Source organism: Ruditapes philippinarum, unplaced genomic scaffold (assembly GCF_026571515.1).
Source record: "Ruditapes philippinarum isolate M1 unplaced genomic scaffold, ASM2657151v2 ctg3183_1_1_1_1, whole genome shotgun sequence".
In the NCBI taxonomy this organism is placed as follows: Eukaryota; Metazoa; Mollusca; class Bivalvia; order Venerida; family Veneridae; genus Ruditapes; species Ruditapes philippinarum.
Genome location: NW_026856612.1, coordinates 34,838 through 54,259, shown reverse-complemented (window position 1 = coordinate 54,259; position 19,422 = coordinate 34,838). Strand labels below are relative to the sequence as shown.

At 34.4% G+C, this 19,422-nt stretch overlaps 2 protein-coding genes across 2 annotated transcripts; both read left to right on the top strand.

Annotated features, from left to right (window-relative positions):
- The first annotated feature begins 5,170 nt into the window (after positions 1 to 5,170).
- LOC132747134 (betaine--homocysteine S-methyltransferase 1-like) lies at positions 5,171 to 11,515 on the top strand. Its single transcript, XM_060736454.1, has 8 exons — positions 5,171 to 5,177; positions 6,132 to 6,245; positions 8,056 to 8,246; positions 8,855 to 9,049; positions 9,780 to 9,852; positions 10,150 to 10,328; positions 10,666 to 10,747; positions 11,199 to 11,515. Exons 1-8 carry the CDS (start codon positions 5,171 to 5,173, stop codon positions 11,513 to 11,515), a joined length of 1,158 nt encoding a protein of 385 aa, XP_060592437.1.
- Positions 11,516 to 13,984: 2,469 nt separating this feature from the next.
- On the top strand, positions 13,985 to 18,848 carry LOC132747123 (uncharacterized). The gene has a single exon (XM_060736437.1). It carries the CDS (start codon positions 14,599 to 14,601, stop codon positions 18,634 to 18,636), a length of 4,038 nt encoding a protein of 1,345 aa, XP_060592420.1. The 5' UTR covers positions 13,985 to 14,598; the 3' UTR covers positions 18,637 to 18,848.
- The last annotated feature ends 574 nt before the right edge of the window (positions 18,849 to 19,422 follow it).

Genomic DNA, 19,422 nt, shown 5'->3' with positions numbered 1-19,422 from the left:
GCCCCTGTTACCTTGACCTTTAACCCAGTGACCTCATCATCTACTAACCATGATCAATCTTAATACCAAATATAAAGACTGTGGGTCAAAGGCATCTTAAGTTATTGGGCGGACAAGCTTTTCGAAGTCAAGGCCCCTGTGACCTTGACCTTTGACCCAGTGACCGCAAAATTAATAGGGATCATCTACTAACCATGATCAATCTAGATACCAAATATAAAGACTGTGGGTCAAAGGAATCTTAAGTTATTGGGCGGACAAGCTTTTAGAAGTCAAGGCCCCTGTTACCTTGACCTTTAACCCAGTGACCTCATCATCTACTAACCATGATCAATCTAAATACCAAATATCAAGACTGTGGGTCAAAGGAATCTTAAGTTATTGGGCGGACAAGCTTTTTGAAGTCAAGGCCCCTGTGACCTTGACCTTTGACCCAGTGACCTCAAAATCAATAGGGATCATCTACTAATCATGACCAATCTAAATACCAAATATGAAGACTGTGGGTCAAAGGAATCTTAAGTTATTGGGCGGACAAGGAAAAACCGACGGACGGCCGGACGAGGGCGACGGCCGGACGGACAAGCTGATTCCAGTATACCCCCTTACAACTTCGTTGTGCGGGGGTATAAACATAAATGCTTACTTATAAACACCTGCCTATACAAAAAGACACATGACTTGAACGAAATAAAAAAGTATACGTAAAAGCGCCAACTTCCTATAATAGCTTCCGAACTGAGATTTTGCCGTATACTAACTATAAATAGATAATAATTATTGAATCGGTCGTTCTCGCCCATTTCCGTAGAAACATAAGCAGCAGGTCAGTTTTAAAAGAAGAAAATCCGAAATCCGTCGCAATGTTGATGTGTTTTTGATTTTATTACATCGATTTAACTAGCTCACTATTCAAAACACATATCCATATCTTAAAATCCTGGTTATTTATTTACTCTGTAATTCTCCGAGAAATACCGTACAACAAATGTTCATTATTACCCATATTAAATAAAACATTCTATGCTATCAGCTGACAATCACCTTGGTGGGCAGGTGATCACTTTGGTGGAAAGTTATGGTCGGTTTGTCACATTTTGGAATCTACATTCTAAATCTCACGTCGCCGCAATGCATTCTCATTTTGAAATGACCCGTTTTTTCTTTTGGTTAGATAAAGTTTTAGTTTTAAAGTAAAGTGAAACATGTGAGTTTTCGTTCTTTCTAGCTATTAGTTTTGGAAGTGACTATTTTGGTTAATTCCGTCTAACTGCGGTAAAGTACCTTGAACAATCATCGATCGGAATTAGGGTTTAATTTACATTCTCTTTTAAATAAAAGCTATATATATCCGGTAAGACTGGATGTTTGACACATTGCCCCCCCCCCCCCCCCGAAAGAGAAACATAAGTTCTATAATAATGAAAATGGTTTTGGAACATGATGCTAACCATTTCATGTACGTAGCACTGAACCGTGAAATTGTGAAATTATTTGACATAAAGGTAGCAAAATAAAAACAAAGTCTTTTTTTTACTTCTATATAAAATACTAAATTACTAAAACTATAATAAAAGCAAAGAAAAATATGGTAATTGGTCAATGAATACGTTGTTGAAACTATAACTAGACTCAAAAATAAAAAGCTTTTTTCAAAAATGATAATAAAAGCATTTTAGGGGCTATATGGGGTTCAAAGTCCCGTAATTTCCATGCAATCTATAAGACAAAGCATTGCTTTGACCAAAAATTTATACATTATATAAAGTATATTATAAAAGGAAGGAAGACATTAAATGTTGCGCACCGATTATGTATCTAATGTCTTTCCCAGTGATAAACTACCTGTATTTTCATTCAAGGAATTAATCTCTGCCATTGTTTCTGTTTAGTTTATCTATTTAGTTTATCTATTTTGTTTATCTATTTCGAAATTCAAATGTTTCTGTAAACAAATAGACAGCTTATCTGTGGTATATTTGATTCATGAGTTTAAAAGTTGAAAATCAAGGACATTATACGACCACGGTCAGCATTCGTGAAAACAACATAATTTATAAACCTATTACAACCACGGTCAGATTTCGTATTATATAAACCTACTACGCCCATCAACATTCGTGGAATTTAAAGCTTTTAATATCACGGAGGACATTCGTGAAATTAAATCCAACTACAACCATGGTCAGCATTTGTGAAATACAAATCAACCACAACCACGGTCAGCTTTCTTCAGATTTAAAACTAATGCAACCACGGTCAGCATTCGTGAAATATAAACCTAATGCAACCACGGTCAGCATTCTTGAAATATAAACCTACTACAACCACGGTCAGCATTCTTGAAATATAAACCTACTACAACCACGGTCAGCATTCTTGAAATATAAACCTACTACAACCACGGTCAACATTCTTGAAATATAAACCTACTACAACCACGGTCAGCATTCTTGAAATATAAACCTACTACAACCACGGTCAGCATTCTTGAAATATAAACCTACTACAACCACGGTCAGCATTCTTGAAATATAAACCTAATGGTACCACGGTCAGCATTATTGAAATATAAACCTAATGCAACCACGGTCAGCATTCGTGAAAAATAAACCTACTACAACCACGGTCAGCATTCGTGAAATATAAACCTACTACAACCACGGTCAGCATTCTTGAAATATAAACCTACTACAACCACGGTCAGCATTCTTGAAATATAAACCTACTACAACCACGGTCAGCATTCTTGAAATATAAACCTACTACAACCACGGTCAGCATTCGTGAAATATAAACCTAATACAACCACAGTCAGCATTCGTGAAATATAAACCTAGTACAACCACAGTCAGCATTCGTGAAATATAAACTTAGAATATGCAAAAACAATAGCTCTTCTTATGTTAGAAACGCAGTAGAAACCTGGCGATAAGACTGTGTGATGCCGTTATATGTCGCAAAGACGCTAAATGTTGCACCTGCCGCTAAATGTCGCAACCGCCTCTACATGTCCCAAAATATTTTGGCGTTAAATGTCACAATGATGACGTAAAATAAATTAAAATATCGCACCAATTTCTGCCACAGTACTTTCGTAAAATGTCGCAATAACTAAATTCATTATTATGTCAATATTTACGTTATGTAAGTGATCTAAGGATTAGCTAGCTATCAGATAGAAAAGGATTTGCTGAGATGTACAAAATAATTAGTTGAATTTGAAGTCATCCTAGTCGGTGTCTTAAATTGATCTCTTTGGTGGTATACGTTTACCTTTACACTGCTGGAACCAAAAATTGAGCCGCGTCATGACAAAACCAACATTATGGGTTTGCGACCAGCATGGATCCAGACCAGCCTGAGCATCCGCGCAGTCTGATCAGGATCCATGCTGTTCGCTATCAGTTTCTCTACTTGTTATAGAGTTTGTAAGCGAACAGCATGGATCCTGATCAGACTGCGCGTATGCGCAGGCTGGTCTGGATCCATGCTGGTCGCAAACCCATTATGTTGGTTTTGTCGTGACGCGGCTCAATGAATTTACCGGAATAGAGATACATGTAAGCCAGTCTGAACATCCGTGCTGACTGGTCCGGCTCTGAAGTTAGAGCTGACTAACTTAACAAATTTCTATATTGATATTACCCACAAAAATGAAATCTTGAAACATGTATAGCCTTACCAGTGCCAGAATTGTCGGCTGCTCATGTTTATTTTTTTTTCTTGCAGTCAATCATATTACCTATTACAAGAACGATAAGTCGAATATAGAAAATAAAAACGTACTTTGGCAAAATCCCCCTAGGGAAATATTTGAAAATAAAATGTGAAATTTATCTCCCATTAAAAACGTTTTTGAAGCGTTAATGTTTTACAAAAATTCAATGATTCTTCTATATACATAGAATAAAACGTAGAAAAAAATTTAAACTCAAAATTTTCCATAAAATTGTATATGATTTCTTTAATATATCATAGCAAACTTAAAAGGACGAAAACTGACCCCGCTTGGTTTGCGTGACTATTTTTGTATATAAACTAATTCAAGACATATCTGTGAAAATTAGCCTCCTTATCAATAAGGAAATGGCATGTTTTTTAAAGTCTGCCCTTTTATTAAAAAAAGGCGGACAATTCTTTGTCCCTTTCTCGTAAGAGAAGGGGAATCCTGTGATGCGTGTATGTGGTCGCACGGTCACTTTCCTTTCTTGTCCTCGATGCATGTATGTGGTCGCATGGTCGAAAATCTCTGTGGTACAAAGTCTTAATTTTCTTAAAAACTGTTTACTCGTAATAAAGAGTTTTAAGATATAAATTAGAACTTTGTTTTTTTCCGTTTAGGAGTATTAAAATCATGACTTTTATACTCCTAAATAGGACAGATAAAAAAATTGTTACTTCTGCTTAATTAGGATTTTTTACTCAAAATAAACCTGATTGCAGAAGATTCTTCGACATTTGGCATTTAATCTGTAAATGAAAACCGAATTGGGAGATATGTACCTCTTTTTTCACAATTTTAAGTTTTTTGTAGACCCTTTAAATTGAAGAGCTGATTTCCGAGCTAGCTCTATGGTTCATACATTCGAATCTGACCGGTATACTCCCTCAAAATGTATGGTTCAAACACCACTAAAATCAATTTTACTTAATAACTGCCACTTCAACTTGAAAAATGCAACTATAAAGAGAATGGATTAATGCAACTAATATTTACGCCTTGATTCAGCTCGTCTACAGATTTATGCCAATTTTCATGAAACTTTTGAAAATGTATTAAAAAGTGAAGTGACAAAGAAAGTTATTTACACATTGCAAACGGTACGTTCAGTCCAAGCAAATTACCAAATAAATGTCAAAATATGCAAAAATAGCCCTTACTGCGTTAGTCACGCTGTTAAAATATGGTGATGATTCTGCAAAATCAGTCAATTATTTGCATCATACATGTAAGCATTTTACTGTAAATGTTTTCCTTTTATTTAAAATTTAAATTTTCCTCAAAGTTGATTTTCCGGATTTTTTGTTCATGTGGCGAGATGCAGCTTTAATTTCACTGCATATAAACGGCCGTTGTGTGTATAATAAACTGCCGTTGATAGAAATTGATATTATAAAGACTTCAGTTTACCGTAGTGTTTAGAGATAACGGAAGAGTGCATCTAAAATGAAAGGTAAACATTTGATATTTTACCCATTTTAACTTCAATATTTAGATTACAGTTGCAAATTTGATGTAAATTGATATTTAATGCACGTGCATGAACGCACACATGCTTTATTATGCATGTGCATGATAAATCTTACCTCAAAAGGCATTTCATGTTGATAGAGATGATTTACATGTATGGAACGCCGTGACTGTCTTATGTGATCAATGTTTTTGCTATCTTGTGAATGTCCTTATTTCAAGATAGCAAAAACATTGATCACATAAGACAGTCATGGCGTTCCATATACATGAACATATATATACATGTTTATGTGGTTTCCTCAACATCACCAGGCGAGGTTTCTGTATACATAATGAAATATTAATTTAGTCATTCTGGACTTTTTCTAAATAAACATTGAAGTATCTCTGATCGCTATACTATGGGACAAATGCGATAATGTCATGAATTTTGACCCTGTTATCTTTCGTGACATTTTACTACCCGCCACATTGTAACCCTACTTTTACCATATACGCATGCCTTTTCTTGTTAAAAGTTTTTAATTACATTTAAAAATGGTTGAGTGCTGCAAAAATGTTGATTTATTTTCCATGACGGGGAATTTATGAGATAGCATTTCATGGGCCCGATGATAAGATCACAGTCGTGATGTTACATTGTTGCTTAAATCATGTAGTACATGTAGTTTGAAATGACCGATAAAACTACTCTTAAAGGTTCATTAAGCCTTAAAATGTATATATTCATTTTAAAAAAAAGCTTTGAGTTATTGGTGCCAAAAGTAACTTATTTGCAATAATATTATAGCTGAGTGTGGAAGTCAAAATACTACTTTTGTTTACATTTAATGCATTATTCTACATGTACTCAGTATAGATAAAGCATCTAAAATTATCTGAATTCTTTATTACAATATTGTAAAATAAATGTCTGCTTTTATATCCTTTTAAGTACTTCACTATTTTGATATAATTGTAGCATTAACAAGATTGTTTGGTGTATCAAAGTGGTTATGGTCGAGTAGGTGCTTCAGTACAAGCACGGTGATACCGGCCGCAAAACAGGGTAAGAGTATAAGAAACCGCCTTTTGTTTTATTTAATCATATAAAGTAACATTTACGATATATTTCAATGTATGAATGTATAAGTATTAGGTATTAAGTATTATAGCATAAAATCGGCTATTTTTCCCTCTTTTGCCCATGTTATAACGGGACCAAAACCATGTGTTAACATAGTCACGCGCTCTTGTTATAGCCCGGTTTCACCTATGCGCAATACATACAGGGCCCAGTAAACAAACAAACAAAAACTGACGATTTGGCCTGTTTGCCGAAGAGTCATGCGCTCTTGTTATATTGAAATTTATTGATTCGAGGGCCTCAGTCGCATTTTCAAGAACCTATGCCGGAAAAACGGCGTATAGACATCGGTGCTAATCTTGGTTGTCGCCCTTTCTAAGAAACGGACAGTTGTCAATGTAAACAAATACAGTAGAATCTACCTGTCATTCAGTTTAACACTCCGATTAACTTACAAAACTAGATAACACAAAATTAATATGAGAAAATGTTTTTTATTTATGTTAATGTTTATAAATGCTCTTTATATTTCTTTGAGAGAATAATGCTTAGTGCCTGATTTTTTTATAAAATTGTTTGCTTGAAAAAAAAACCGATTCTGATGTCGATGATCTTTTTTCTACCGTCAATCTGAAATCATTCTAAGAATTTCTGAGGGTCATGTTTTGTCTTGGGTAGAGGGTAGAGTAATGTAACGTTTTTTTTCTTGAGATAATAAATCTCCAAAGGCCAAGCTTTGTTAAATCAATTGAAATTCAAAATTTCGTTCGGTTCCGAGAATTTTCCAAGTTTTGGCCCCGGAAAAATGAAACGCATACGTAAAACATAGAATTGGATAAATACCGTCCAAGCACAAGACTTTAATGTAATTGTGTTTTGTATAAACTATACATCACGAATCTGTTTGAAAATTTTATGCTATAATAGCGTCAACGCACGTTTATTTCGTGTTATAAAGTCTGCAGAGTCCCTCGGAACTGTTGGAGCCCTCGCCCTACCGGGCTCGGGCACCAACCGTTCCTCGGGGAATCTGCAGACGTTATAACACGGAAAAACGTGCGTTAACCCTATATTATAAAAGCTTTGATTAAGAGACTGCTAATAAAATCTATAAAATTTCTAATGAAAATATGAGGTTTTGAAATTGTAAGGTGTGTCCGATTAAAAAATAACATTTGCTAGGACTTTTGCATATTAGTTTTCATATACATATTTTAAACTACTTCAATGCAAATTCAACGGTCTTAGTGTTTAGATAAAACAATCTGTGCAATTATGCATTTTGACGTCATTTTGTTTAATTGGTGTCTACTATATCTAGCGTCATATGACGTGTCAACTTACCTTGTTTAACGCTCGAGAGGCAGTCATTGAAAATTATAAGGACCATCTTAAAGGCCCATTATGTCTGATTAATGTTATATTTATTTCTCATAAACTTTTTGTATCTTGTAACAGTTTCATAAAAAGTACTCATTTGCCATACACATGAAATAATTATCTTTTGCTTCTTGTGCTTCTTTTGGTCTGTAAGCATTAGGTATAATTACAGTGAATAAGTATTTTGTATGTCTAAATACATGTAGTAAATACTACTTTGTTTACTTTTTGCTACCTTTTCGACATATTGCTGCGCATTCAGAGCACTACTTCTTTCAGTTATAAAACAGCTTACATGTTTGATTGATTATTAGAACATTATTAAATACATGCTTGACATTTCTAAAGATTTTTAAAAGGATTTCTGAAGCATTATGTGCCTTTAAATTGAGTTGTTTATTTTGACACCTAGGGTTGCTTGATAGGCTAAAAGATGGAGGATCTGTGGTAATTGCTGAAGGTTATTTATGGGAGTTAGAACGACGAGGTTTCCTACAATTCGGCAACTTCTTACCGGAAGTCGTATTGGAAAAACCGGAAGCCGTAGAAATGTTACACGAGGAATTTGCTCTCGCAGGAAGTGACGTTATGGAAGCCTTTACAGTAATATTTGCTGTCAAAATGCTTTCTTTGAGATTTATGTTGTAAATGTTTAAAAGCTGAATGCACAAACATGCGTGCCCAGTGTATTTTCTGATCATTATTTCCAATTTTCCATTGACTGAAGGGAACTGACTTTAAGCACAAACTGGTGTCCAAATGATTTTCTATATAAAAATATTTCCTGATACTAGTATTGAAATAATAAACCTATATAATTTGTGTTTTACTTAGGCTTAACCTTATATTTAGGTATATACTTTCTAATGTTTAATTAGTTTACATTAAGAACATGTTTTATATTTTGTTAAGAACCGTCCTGTTAGCTCAATAATTACAAATGTAGAACATTTTACTGTGAATTGGGCCACCTGGGTTCGATTCCCACGTTTTTATTGATCATGAAATCCATTATACGGCCATTCGCACTTTACTGGCAAGCACAGAAGTTTTAAGATTCTTTTTGAAAATGAAGGAACTAGTACTGGTAAATCGTTTGACATCCTGCCCAGGAACAGTGTGTGTAAGTGTCATTACATGTATATAGTTTAAGTATTATCTTAAGTATTTTCCTACTTTTAATTTATATTAAGTGTATTCTTCCATTTAAGTACTACGCACATAGAGAGATGATGAAGCTACGTGGACGAGAGAAGGATGTAGAAAGGTTGAATAGGACAGCTTTAAGTCTGGCAAGAAAGGTGGCCGATAAATACGATAAGCTGATGGCAGGAGGTCTTTCTAACACTCCGTTATATAAAGAACACGATGAGGATAACCATCAAAGGATATATGATATGTTTAAAGTAAGTGTGTCGGCGAATATATGTATTTCATTATCAATCAGTTAGCATCTTCTTTTACGCTATATAGTCACGAGGGTCTCTGTCTTTCGACTCATTATTTGTTACTATTTGAATTAATTAAAGATAAAACCAATTTCAATATTTTAATTGATTCTGATACCGCGTTGTCATTTTTAATATCATTATTTTTATTACTGTCTGTTAAATGTATTATTGAAAAATAGCTGCTCATAACGAATAGATCTATGCTGGGAATAGCTTATTCTAATGTTAACATCTGTAACCTAACACATTTAGGCTTCTTTTGATGCATATAAAATCAATATACATGTACATGTATTTGAAACCATAAAAAATATAGTAGCCCATTTTGGATACTTTAATCATTTTTCTATGTTCCCTGTTCTGGCTGAATTTCAATCATTTTCCGATTATAAACGATCATTGTTTAATACACTAGGACTTAAGACCATAAATATGTAGAATAAGATAAAACATCGATCTCGGCTATTGCTCATAATAATTCTTATCCGAAGTTTGACGGAAAGGACCGAGTAGTTACGATTGGGTAAACATATACAAACATGTGATTTCATAAATTTGTACATAGGAGGTGCGTTTGTCATAACCAGTTTTTTTTTGTTTTGTTTTGTTTTGTGTTTTTGTTTGTTTTTTTTTTATTTGTTTATTTCTTAATGAATTTTAAGACATGTAATAAATGTATGTATAGGAGCAAGTGGAATGGGCGGTGGAGGAGGGGGCAATTAATCTTTTGGAGAGACTTTTTGATTTCGTATGGCGGGGCAAAAGATACCCCCCTAAAAAACACCCTTTGATTCAGGGAAAAGGGAAGTGAATTTTTTGGAAAGCTTCAACCTAAATACTTGGTGCCCAAAAATTGTTAAGTTACGAAAATTAACCCGAAGTTTGCCGAACCTAAACGAAATATCAAAAGATCGAAGACGTTATTATATTTCACACACAGTCATGTGGCACGTATTCCGTTTTATAAATAATTTAAATAGATCTATCGTACAATATGCTTATTGATATTCATATAGTACAGCTTGTTGGTGATTTTATGTTTTACTTTTGATTAGGATTGCCTGCGGTCATTACGATTGCAGCCCATTTTCCGGACAGAACAACTGACGAAGTTCCCATTCCCGAAGCATGCAAGCGTCTGGAAGATCAAGGGGCGTCGGTGGTTGGCTTAAATTGCTCACGTGGTCCTGACGTCATGATGCCGCTTATTCGAGAAGTAAAAAACGCTTGCAAGGTGAGAATGATGTACATTTGTAACATTTTTATGACGATATAAATATAACATACAGCGAGTCTTTAAAAGACCATTTTTGCTCCGAATGCTGGCAGTACATGTCTTTATTTTTTCAGCTCGGACCTTAAATATTGCCAAATGTTTTTACTAAAAAAGTTCACAGTTACGTCAGTTCAAATCAAATCAACTTTGCATCCATTTACGGCACTTAAGCTTTCTCCTCCGACTTTTAACGAAAAGCATACCCTTTAATTTCACACATGTAATGCTATTCGCCACGTATAACTAAGTTGATTTAATGGCGTTTTTTATCATACAAACGTTATTTAATATTCAGGGTCCCATAGCAGCATTGCCAGTGCCATACAGAACTACAGGAAAACAGAAAACTTTTTTCTCAGTTACAGATCCGAAAACAGGTCTGTATATTGATTATGGATTATTATTTAAATTTTTGTTGGAGATCTGCCTGAATTTTTTTTAAATAATATATCAATTTCTGGAAAAGTTGTGTGTTCTTGGTCAGATAGATGTGAAGCGACGTGATACGAGGCTTAGTTGTGTAGCCGTTTTGTTGGGTTTGATTTATTATTGTTGTTGTTGTTCTTTTTCTTTTTCTTCTTCTTCTTCTTCTTCTTCTTCTTCTTCTCCTTCTTCTCATGCTGTTATTGCTGTTGTTCTCAAGTTGTCATTCTGATGTTGTTGTTGTTTTCGTCGTTAGTTTATTCTTCTTTCTGTATTGTTTCTTCTTTTCTTCTTCTTCTTCCACGGTGGTGAATGGTTGAATTGTTTTTAATATTTAAACAAATTTGTTATTAAAAAACTAACAATACTTACATATTACAAATGTATATATCTATTTATATATAGGCAAATTAGTTTACCCTGACAACTTAGACTGTGTTCGTTGTACTCGAGTGGACATTCGCCAGTTCGCTGAAGACGCAAAGGCGGCCGGGATACAGTACATTGGACTGTGTTGCGGAAATTCCGCGAGCTTGACGCGGGAAGTTGCAGAAGTTTACGGAAAGAATCCACCGGCGTCAAAGTACACAACTAACGCCACGGAAAGTTTCATTTTTGGAGATAAAGTAGACGAAGAAATGCGAAAAGTGGCAAAATTCATGAAAGGCGAAATAAAATTAATTGTTGGGTTGAAATTTTTTGAGGCCATGGTTTCTACATAATGTTTATGGTTCCACATAATGTTTACTCTGAATGGTTTTGCACACTAGTATTTTCTGTAAATCTAATTGTTATAATCAAAGTTGTGTTCTTCACAAAAAAGCCCCGGTGATTTTAATTTTATAAAATTCTAAAAGAAAGGGGTGTTTTAAAAACCCCCAAATGTTTAGAAAGGCCCCGTATTTATCCCAAAAAAAAAAATTTCACTTTTGTTTGGGAAATAAACAGAAAAAAAACCCACTTTTGGTTTCCAAATTTTTAAAGAAAACCCCAATTTGAGAAAAATTAAGGAAAATTAAAAAAAAAGTTTTCTTTTAGACCAGGGGTAGAACCTTGTACCCGGGAAAAAATTTTCCTCTCACGTTTTTACCCTGGGGCTGCCATAGAAATTTTCCCCAATCAGCCCCCGGGGTTTTCCAAAAATTTCAATCCGTTTAAACTTTCCCCAACCCGAACTTCTTATACCCGGAACCTTTTAATACCGGGTTTAACCCTTTTAATCGGAATTTCTTTAATCGGAATTTTTAAAATCGGTAAACCCCCATTTTTACGGAACCTTTATATCGGTTAACCTCATTATATCGGTTAACTTCATTATATCGGTTAACCTCATTATATCGGTTAACTTCATTATATCGGTTAACTTCATTATATCGGTTAACCTCATTATATCAGTTAACTTCATTATATCGGTTTAACCTCATTATATCGGTTAACTTCATTATATCGGTTTAACTTCATTATATCGGTTAACATCACTTAATATCGGTTAACCTCATTATAGCCACTTAACTTTATTATATCGGTTAACTTCACTATACCGGTTTAACTTCACTATATCGGTTAACTTCATTATATCGGTTAACTTCATTATATCGGTTAACATCATTATATCGGTTAACCTCATTATACCAGTTAACTTTATTATACCGGTTAACTTCACTATACCGGTTAACTTCACTATATCGGTTAACTTCATTATATCGGTTAACTTCATTAAATCGGTTAACATCATTATATCGGTTAACCTCATTATACCAGTTAACTTTATTATACCGGTTATCTTCATTATACTGGATATCTTCATTACGGTGGTAATCATAAAAAGGAAATTTCTTAAAGAACGCAAAAAGTGGCAATTTTCTAAATGTTACAGACTCGGTTTCATGGACGGTAGTGATATGTGCAAGCTTGTGACCATGCCCTCTAGCCACCGGTTGAAGCAGAATCCAACATTTTAACTTGAAATCGTGTAATTTTGAATTTAAAAAAACTGAATATGTGTTAATACCGCGGTGATGATAGAACCTTCAATGTGATATGTATGTTCATACCATTCCATTAAAAGCGGCGTATGTAAGAGAATGCGTGCATGGGCCCTTCCCCTAGAAACGTGAAAACAATGGGCGAAACTAATTAAAATTGAATTTTGTAAGAGGTTCGAGGTTCAGTTTTGCCTATCACAGAAAAAATTTCAAAAAATCAAATTTTAAACGCAGGCAACATAACATAACGGGTTATTATACAAAAACTATAATTATTATTTTTAGATTTTATGTAGAAATTATTATCATATTTAAAGGAAATAGTTATTTGCAAAACACTGGTGAATACAACGAGGCAAACAAACAAACAAACAAACAAACAATTAAACAGACAACCACAAAAAAATGTTTATAAAAATGTAACAAAAAAAATGTACATGTAAATGCAGTATCAGCCGATGAAGTATTTGCTAAGTTAACGCGTCAGTGTAGATCAAGTCTGGTCATTTACCTGTCATTTTAACGTAGGAAGGGGAGAAGATATTTGTCATGTCGTGACATATAACGTATGTATACTGTACGTCAAACGTTACGTTACGTTAATATTTACGTTATTAAAACGTTTAAAACTTGTTTTATATATGATTACCATTTCTACGTTTTTGTTTGTAAGAGATTTATTCAACATTTTGCTATTTTACCTATTTTCATTATTATTAGTGTTGTGTAAAACATAATTTGATGTATCAAAAAGACTTCAGTATTGCTTTCAGTATTTATAAATCTACAATTTAACCATATCATGCCTACGGATTACATGATACATAAAGAAAACACGTGTTTATTGTCCATGACTTGTCCCTAAAAGTCGGACATGCATGAAATTAAAATTTAGGCTGCGTTTCAGAGAAAGTCCTAAGTTTTTCCTTAAGTCTTTGGAGATAAAACAAATTTTAGGACTAACACTTAAGACCGTTTGAAGAAACATTTACTAGTATATTATCAGTCAAATTATTGAGACTATACATAAATGTATCCTCCAGAGAAAAGTAAAGAAGTACAATGACAGACCACCCTTGTATTCGTAATGTGTAAATGTCCATCAGCATTGCTATTCAGACATTATAAGATCATAAGTTAGGACTTTTTCTTTGAAACGCAAAATTGTCTCAGTCTTAAGACTGATTTCAGACTGAGGGCTCTATGAAAGGCTGCAAAGCTCCTTAGTATTGTCCGTTTGCTAGAACTTATGATCTAAACATCGGTATATGAGCTTATATCCCCGACAACTTCATATATGTACTTGTCAGCGGTATTCATGAAGATTTGACCTCGTTTTTAATGATGATCGGTATACATAGGTATGAGTAGAGTTTAGTAAAGAATGTAATTAACTAATGACTAATTAAAACCATACGTAAAGCAGGTTGGTGATTTTGTTTCAATCAGCCAATAGTAAACAGAGAATACTAATAAGGACTGGTTAATTTTCATTAATCATCCTGAAAAACGCAAGTTATTAATTGACTTTCATTAGAATCTGTTATATTTCTACCAGAGGGGTGTTTTCGATTTGATGATGGACGACGTAATGTGTACGAGTAAACAAAGTGTGTCACACAATTTAATCAGTTTTCGGATTAATTTTGCGGAATGATTATTTCACAGAACACTCGGCATGGAACGTCATCGTTTCCAAGGATAGAATACGTGTTTTTAAAAGTTTGTTTATTTTTTTAATGTTTTCTTTCAAAGTTTAATTATGTAAATAAGGAACAGATAAGTACAATCAACATTTGAACTAAAAAAACTCCGTCAACATGCAGACGTCAATAAAGCAATTAACGACATTATTAACAGTTCTATTTATTATACATGTGGATATACGAACTTGTGCAGAGATTACACTAACCTTTGACATACACGGAACCGGAACAGGAAGTGCAAGTAATCCGAAAAGTAGCACAGAAAACCGCACACAGGCAGTGTCAGTTACTAATTCAGTAGAGGCCATAAAACCGGTGGCCCAAAGAAAAGATACAAGTGATATTGGACCAGTAATAGTAAATAGTAAAAGCGTTGATGTACGAACTGATGTTAACTCGAACAATTCTTGGGAAGGTGCAATTACAGAAGATGGGCTTAAGAGGTCGATTGATTCATTGGAACCAACTAACCAAAGTAAAGATATAAATAGACTAAGACCTATTGTGGTAAATGAAAAAACAGTACAAACTCAACATGGTATTAGAAATGGTATATCTAATGAAAGAGACACTCCTTTATCAGCAATAAGCAAAATACAAGGCGCCATTAAACATCTCAACCAAGCCACAGATGTAAAAGATATTAAACCTGTGATTCCTAAAAGTGTAAATGTTGAATCTGCGAACACTGCGAATGAATCTACTGATAACGCAAAACCGGTGTCCGCAATAAGTGTACGACAAGAGACAGTCAAACATGTTAACAAAGATGATAAAGCTGGAAGCTTCTTACCTGTTGTAATAAATGATACAACTCACGCCAGTGTTGATGCAAATCAAGGAAAGGATACCCTCAAATCTCTTGTTAGTAAAGCAAATTCTTCAATGGCAGTAAACCAAAGCAGAGACACAAACGATATTTTACCAGTTGATAATGATACACTAGGTGTAATAAAACAACTAACTAAAAAGAAAGACGATAATACTATAAAACCAGTTTTAGTAACTCGTGTTGAGGTTAGAAATGAGACTTTTAAAAACAAAACTGCAAATGTTAAGTCATCAGGGGAAGGTGTTAGGAAAATGACTGATTTAATGGAACCAGTTGACCAAAGTAAAGATATAAATAGGCTGAAACCTATTGCAGTAAATGAAATAACACTAGAAAGTCAACATGGTTTCAGTAATAGTATATCTAATGATAGACCTACTCCTATATCAGCAATAAGCAAAATACAAGACGCTATAAAACCTCTCAACCAGATGACAGATGTAAAGGAAATTAAACATGTGATTCCCAATAGCGTAAGTGTTGCAGCTGAAAATGTAAATGTACCTAATAAATCCAGTGATAAAACAAACCCAGTGTCCGCTATAAGTGTAAGAAATGAAACAATCAAGCATGTTAACAAAGATGAAACGGCAGGAAAACTGTTACCTGTCTTCATAAATGATACAAATCGTGCTAGTGTTGATGTCTTGCGGGAACGTGAATCTAGTGAAAAGGGAAAACAAAAGACTTTAGTAAGTGAAACAAACTTTTTAGCGCCGGTGAATCAAAGTGTTGATACAAAAGATATTTTACCTGCTCATATAAATAGTTCTAGAAATGTGAATAATGGTTCAATGATAAACAAAGGTACCACGCTTAAAATGTCAATAAGTAGAGCGCAAGATACAATAGGACAAGCTAACCAGATAAAAGACAATAGTAATGATGTTACACCTACTAGAATAACAAAATTTAATGCGGAAAATTCAGTAAATGCTAATAAATCTAATGAAAATGGATCAATTATTGCTGCAGTAAGTTTTATAAATACTACAAAACCGATCAATCAAAGTAAAGACATAGATGGCGTCTCACCTGTCGTAACTAATGCTACACATATAAACGATGTAGAAAATATCATTAATGGAAATAACAACGTGCCAATTAATCAAGCTAATGATAATAACGTTTTGAAACCTGTGGAAAGTAACATAACTCATGTGAAAGTATTAGAAGATAATGGTAAAGATGTCGGTCAAGATAACAAGACTTTTAATATTACTGTACAACCACCATTGATAATTAATGACGAAAAAGTGCCACCTATAAGCGGTATACCTACAGTTGATCTTAGAAAAAGATACAATAGTATCGGTACTGAATTTTGTAAAATAAAAAGCAGATGTAACTCAACTATACCGTCCAAATCATGCTACTGTGATTCGTTATGCAGTGTCCTGAAAGATTGTTGTGAAGATGCGGAAGCTTTGCAAGATCTTAAATTAGATTCTGATCAATTAACATGCACGCACGTAAAAGGAATTTCTAGCTACGGAGACGGTTTGGTGATTGTTTCAAAATGTCTGCCAATTTGGAATGATGACGTTACTAGAAGGCTTTGTGAAAGCGAGCCTGACAGTGATGATATATATTCACAAATTCCAGTTTCTGACCAAACTATGGCGGGAATTTTGTACAAAAACAGGCACTGCGCACATTGCAATAATGTCTTTAAATATGAATTTCTCAAAGCGGACGTGAAATGTGTGGAAGATAGTAGTTTGGTTGATATATCTGACCTAAAGGACTGTGAAATATCTTTTCAATTGCCAAACACGTCTGCAACAATTCGGACTTGTGAAACAAATACGAATATAGTATCAACATGTAAACCATCATTTAATGATAAGAAGATTCACGAAAAGTGTGTGAATGGTTTTTATTCAACTACATACACAGACAAAGGAGATGTTTATAAAAATAAATACTGCGCCATGTGTAATGGCGAGATTACTTTGAACATGTATTGTCAACCGCAACGTTTCTTTGCTATTGAAAGAATGCAACCAACCTTGGTCTATAGCTTTCGGATGATTGTTGACTTTAACTCAAAATGGGAAATAAAAAATGAAGAAAGAACGCCGTTTAACGAATGCAACGATAATGAAATTTATGACCCATTTTCAAAGTCGTGCAGAGAAATATTTTGCCCGCCTTATACTGTACCTCTTAATGGGAAATGTGATCCAGTTGCCCAGGAACTTGTTGGAATTATGAACAACAGGACAATGTTTAATACTACAGAAAATTGCACACTTACTATTATAGAGGACAGTGAATTAAAATTTTCAAACGACACAAAAGTAATCACTTTTCGCGATATCACATTTAATGACACCGAATACTGGAAAAATGGCACAGATGTTTTCGTATGCTTGGAAAGACTTAATATAAGCGCGAGAAATAACGCTTCTAAAGTTAGAAATTTGTATCCGTATAGTCCAGTAGAAAGCTATGTTTCATTTATTGGATTAGTATTGTCAATAACAGCGTCTTTGGTCACACTTGCTGTTTACATCATGTTTCCGCAGCAACTACTCAACACGCCGGGGAAAAATGTCATGTGCCTAACCATTACATTAGCGGTGTCGCAAGTGTTATTCCTCGTCGCGTCAGAGGTCGTGTCATTGCACTATTTGTGTGTGACATTCGCAATTCTAATGCACTATTTCTTCCTAAGCTCATTTTGCTGGATGAACGTCATTGCATTCGATCTTTGGGTGACATTTTCCCATAAGTTTGTCTCGGTCCGGCATCAGTCATCCAAAACGAGAAGGTTCATTTATTACAGTCTTTACGCCTGGTGTTTGCCTTTAATAATAGTAGCAGTTGCGGATATTCTTAATTTCGTGGATTTTGATGGAAAATCGACAAATTCGTTTGTTCCTAATTATGGAAATGGGATATGTTGGATAACTTCAAGAAACGCATTACTACTGTTTTTCGCGGGGCCTTTAGCAATATTCAAAGTGTTTGATTTTATTTCATTTGGTTTTACGGCCTATCACATTACACGAGCAAGAACGCAAGGAACGTTTGCGCGCAAAGGTACATCGGCTAGTACTTTTATTATTAACTTAAGATTGTCGATTGTGATGGGTCTGACGTGGGCCTTTGCTTTTCTTGCCAACTTCACGAACAATACCATATTGTGGTATTTATTTATCATTTGTAATACTCTTCAAGGATTATTTATTGCGATAAGTTTCCTGTGTACTAGAAAAGTGTTGAACTTATTTAGAGAAAAATATGAGACGAATTTTTCAAGGTCATCAGAGACGCAGATAACGACACGACCAAGTTACAAATCGTCCGAGTAAGATGTTGCTACTACATGTATACTTATTGCTTTGCTACATGTATATGATGCATAATATTTATTTTGTGAATTTAAATATGAATGATGCGCTGTCATGTTAAGATATGCTGTTATTTTATTTTACATTCTTTCATTGCTAATTTATCTATTTATGTCATTTAAATTATTTTATATGTTATTTTATTTGCGTTATTTCTTTTGTAATAAAGTTATTTAATTATGGTTGTGTTTCCATTGTTTTAAGGGTCTGTGTTTGGTCCAACGTCAACTACTTTTCAAAAACAAGAGAATAAGTTTCTACACGACATATTTCCCATCGTATTTGTTTTTTCAATTTAGATATTATCATTCAGTTTGGAAAGAATCTACCGTGGGTTTCTGAAAGTACAACTCCAATCGGCCAGTTATTAGCAAATTTTAGCTGAATATAATACATGTTTGTTCAAATACCATCTATAAATAGGCTCGTTCAACGCCATTGCATATAGCCATTATTTCATATCGAATGAAAATGTAGTCCGTTCTTGGATCATACCCTTGGTCCAGTGGTAATTTGTTGGTCGACCCGACCCCACCCCCCCACCCCGCCCACACACACCACCACCACTACTCGCCGCACATTTTTCACCACTCATCAAAATATGAAAATATGAACTTCATGTTTACATGTTTTGTGATGTCTGTCTTGTTGGATTGTCGTTGACGGTAAGTATTTTCTCACCCCCCCCCCTCGCCCAATTTTAACCCCCCCCCCCACCTTTTCACCCTTACAGCCCTTATCCCTTTA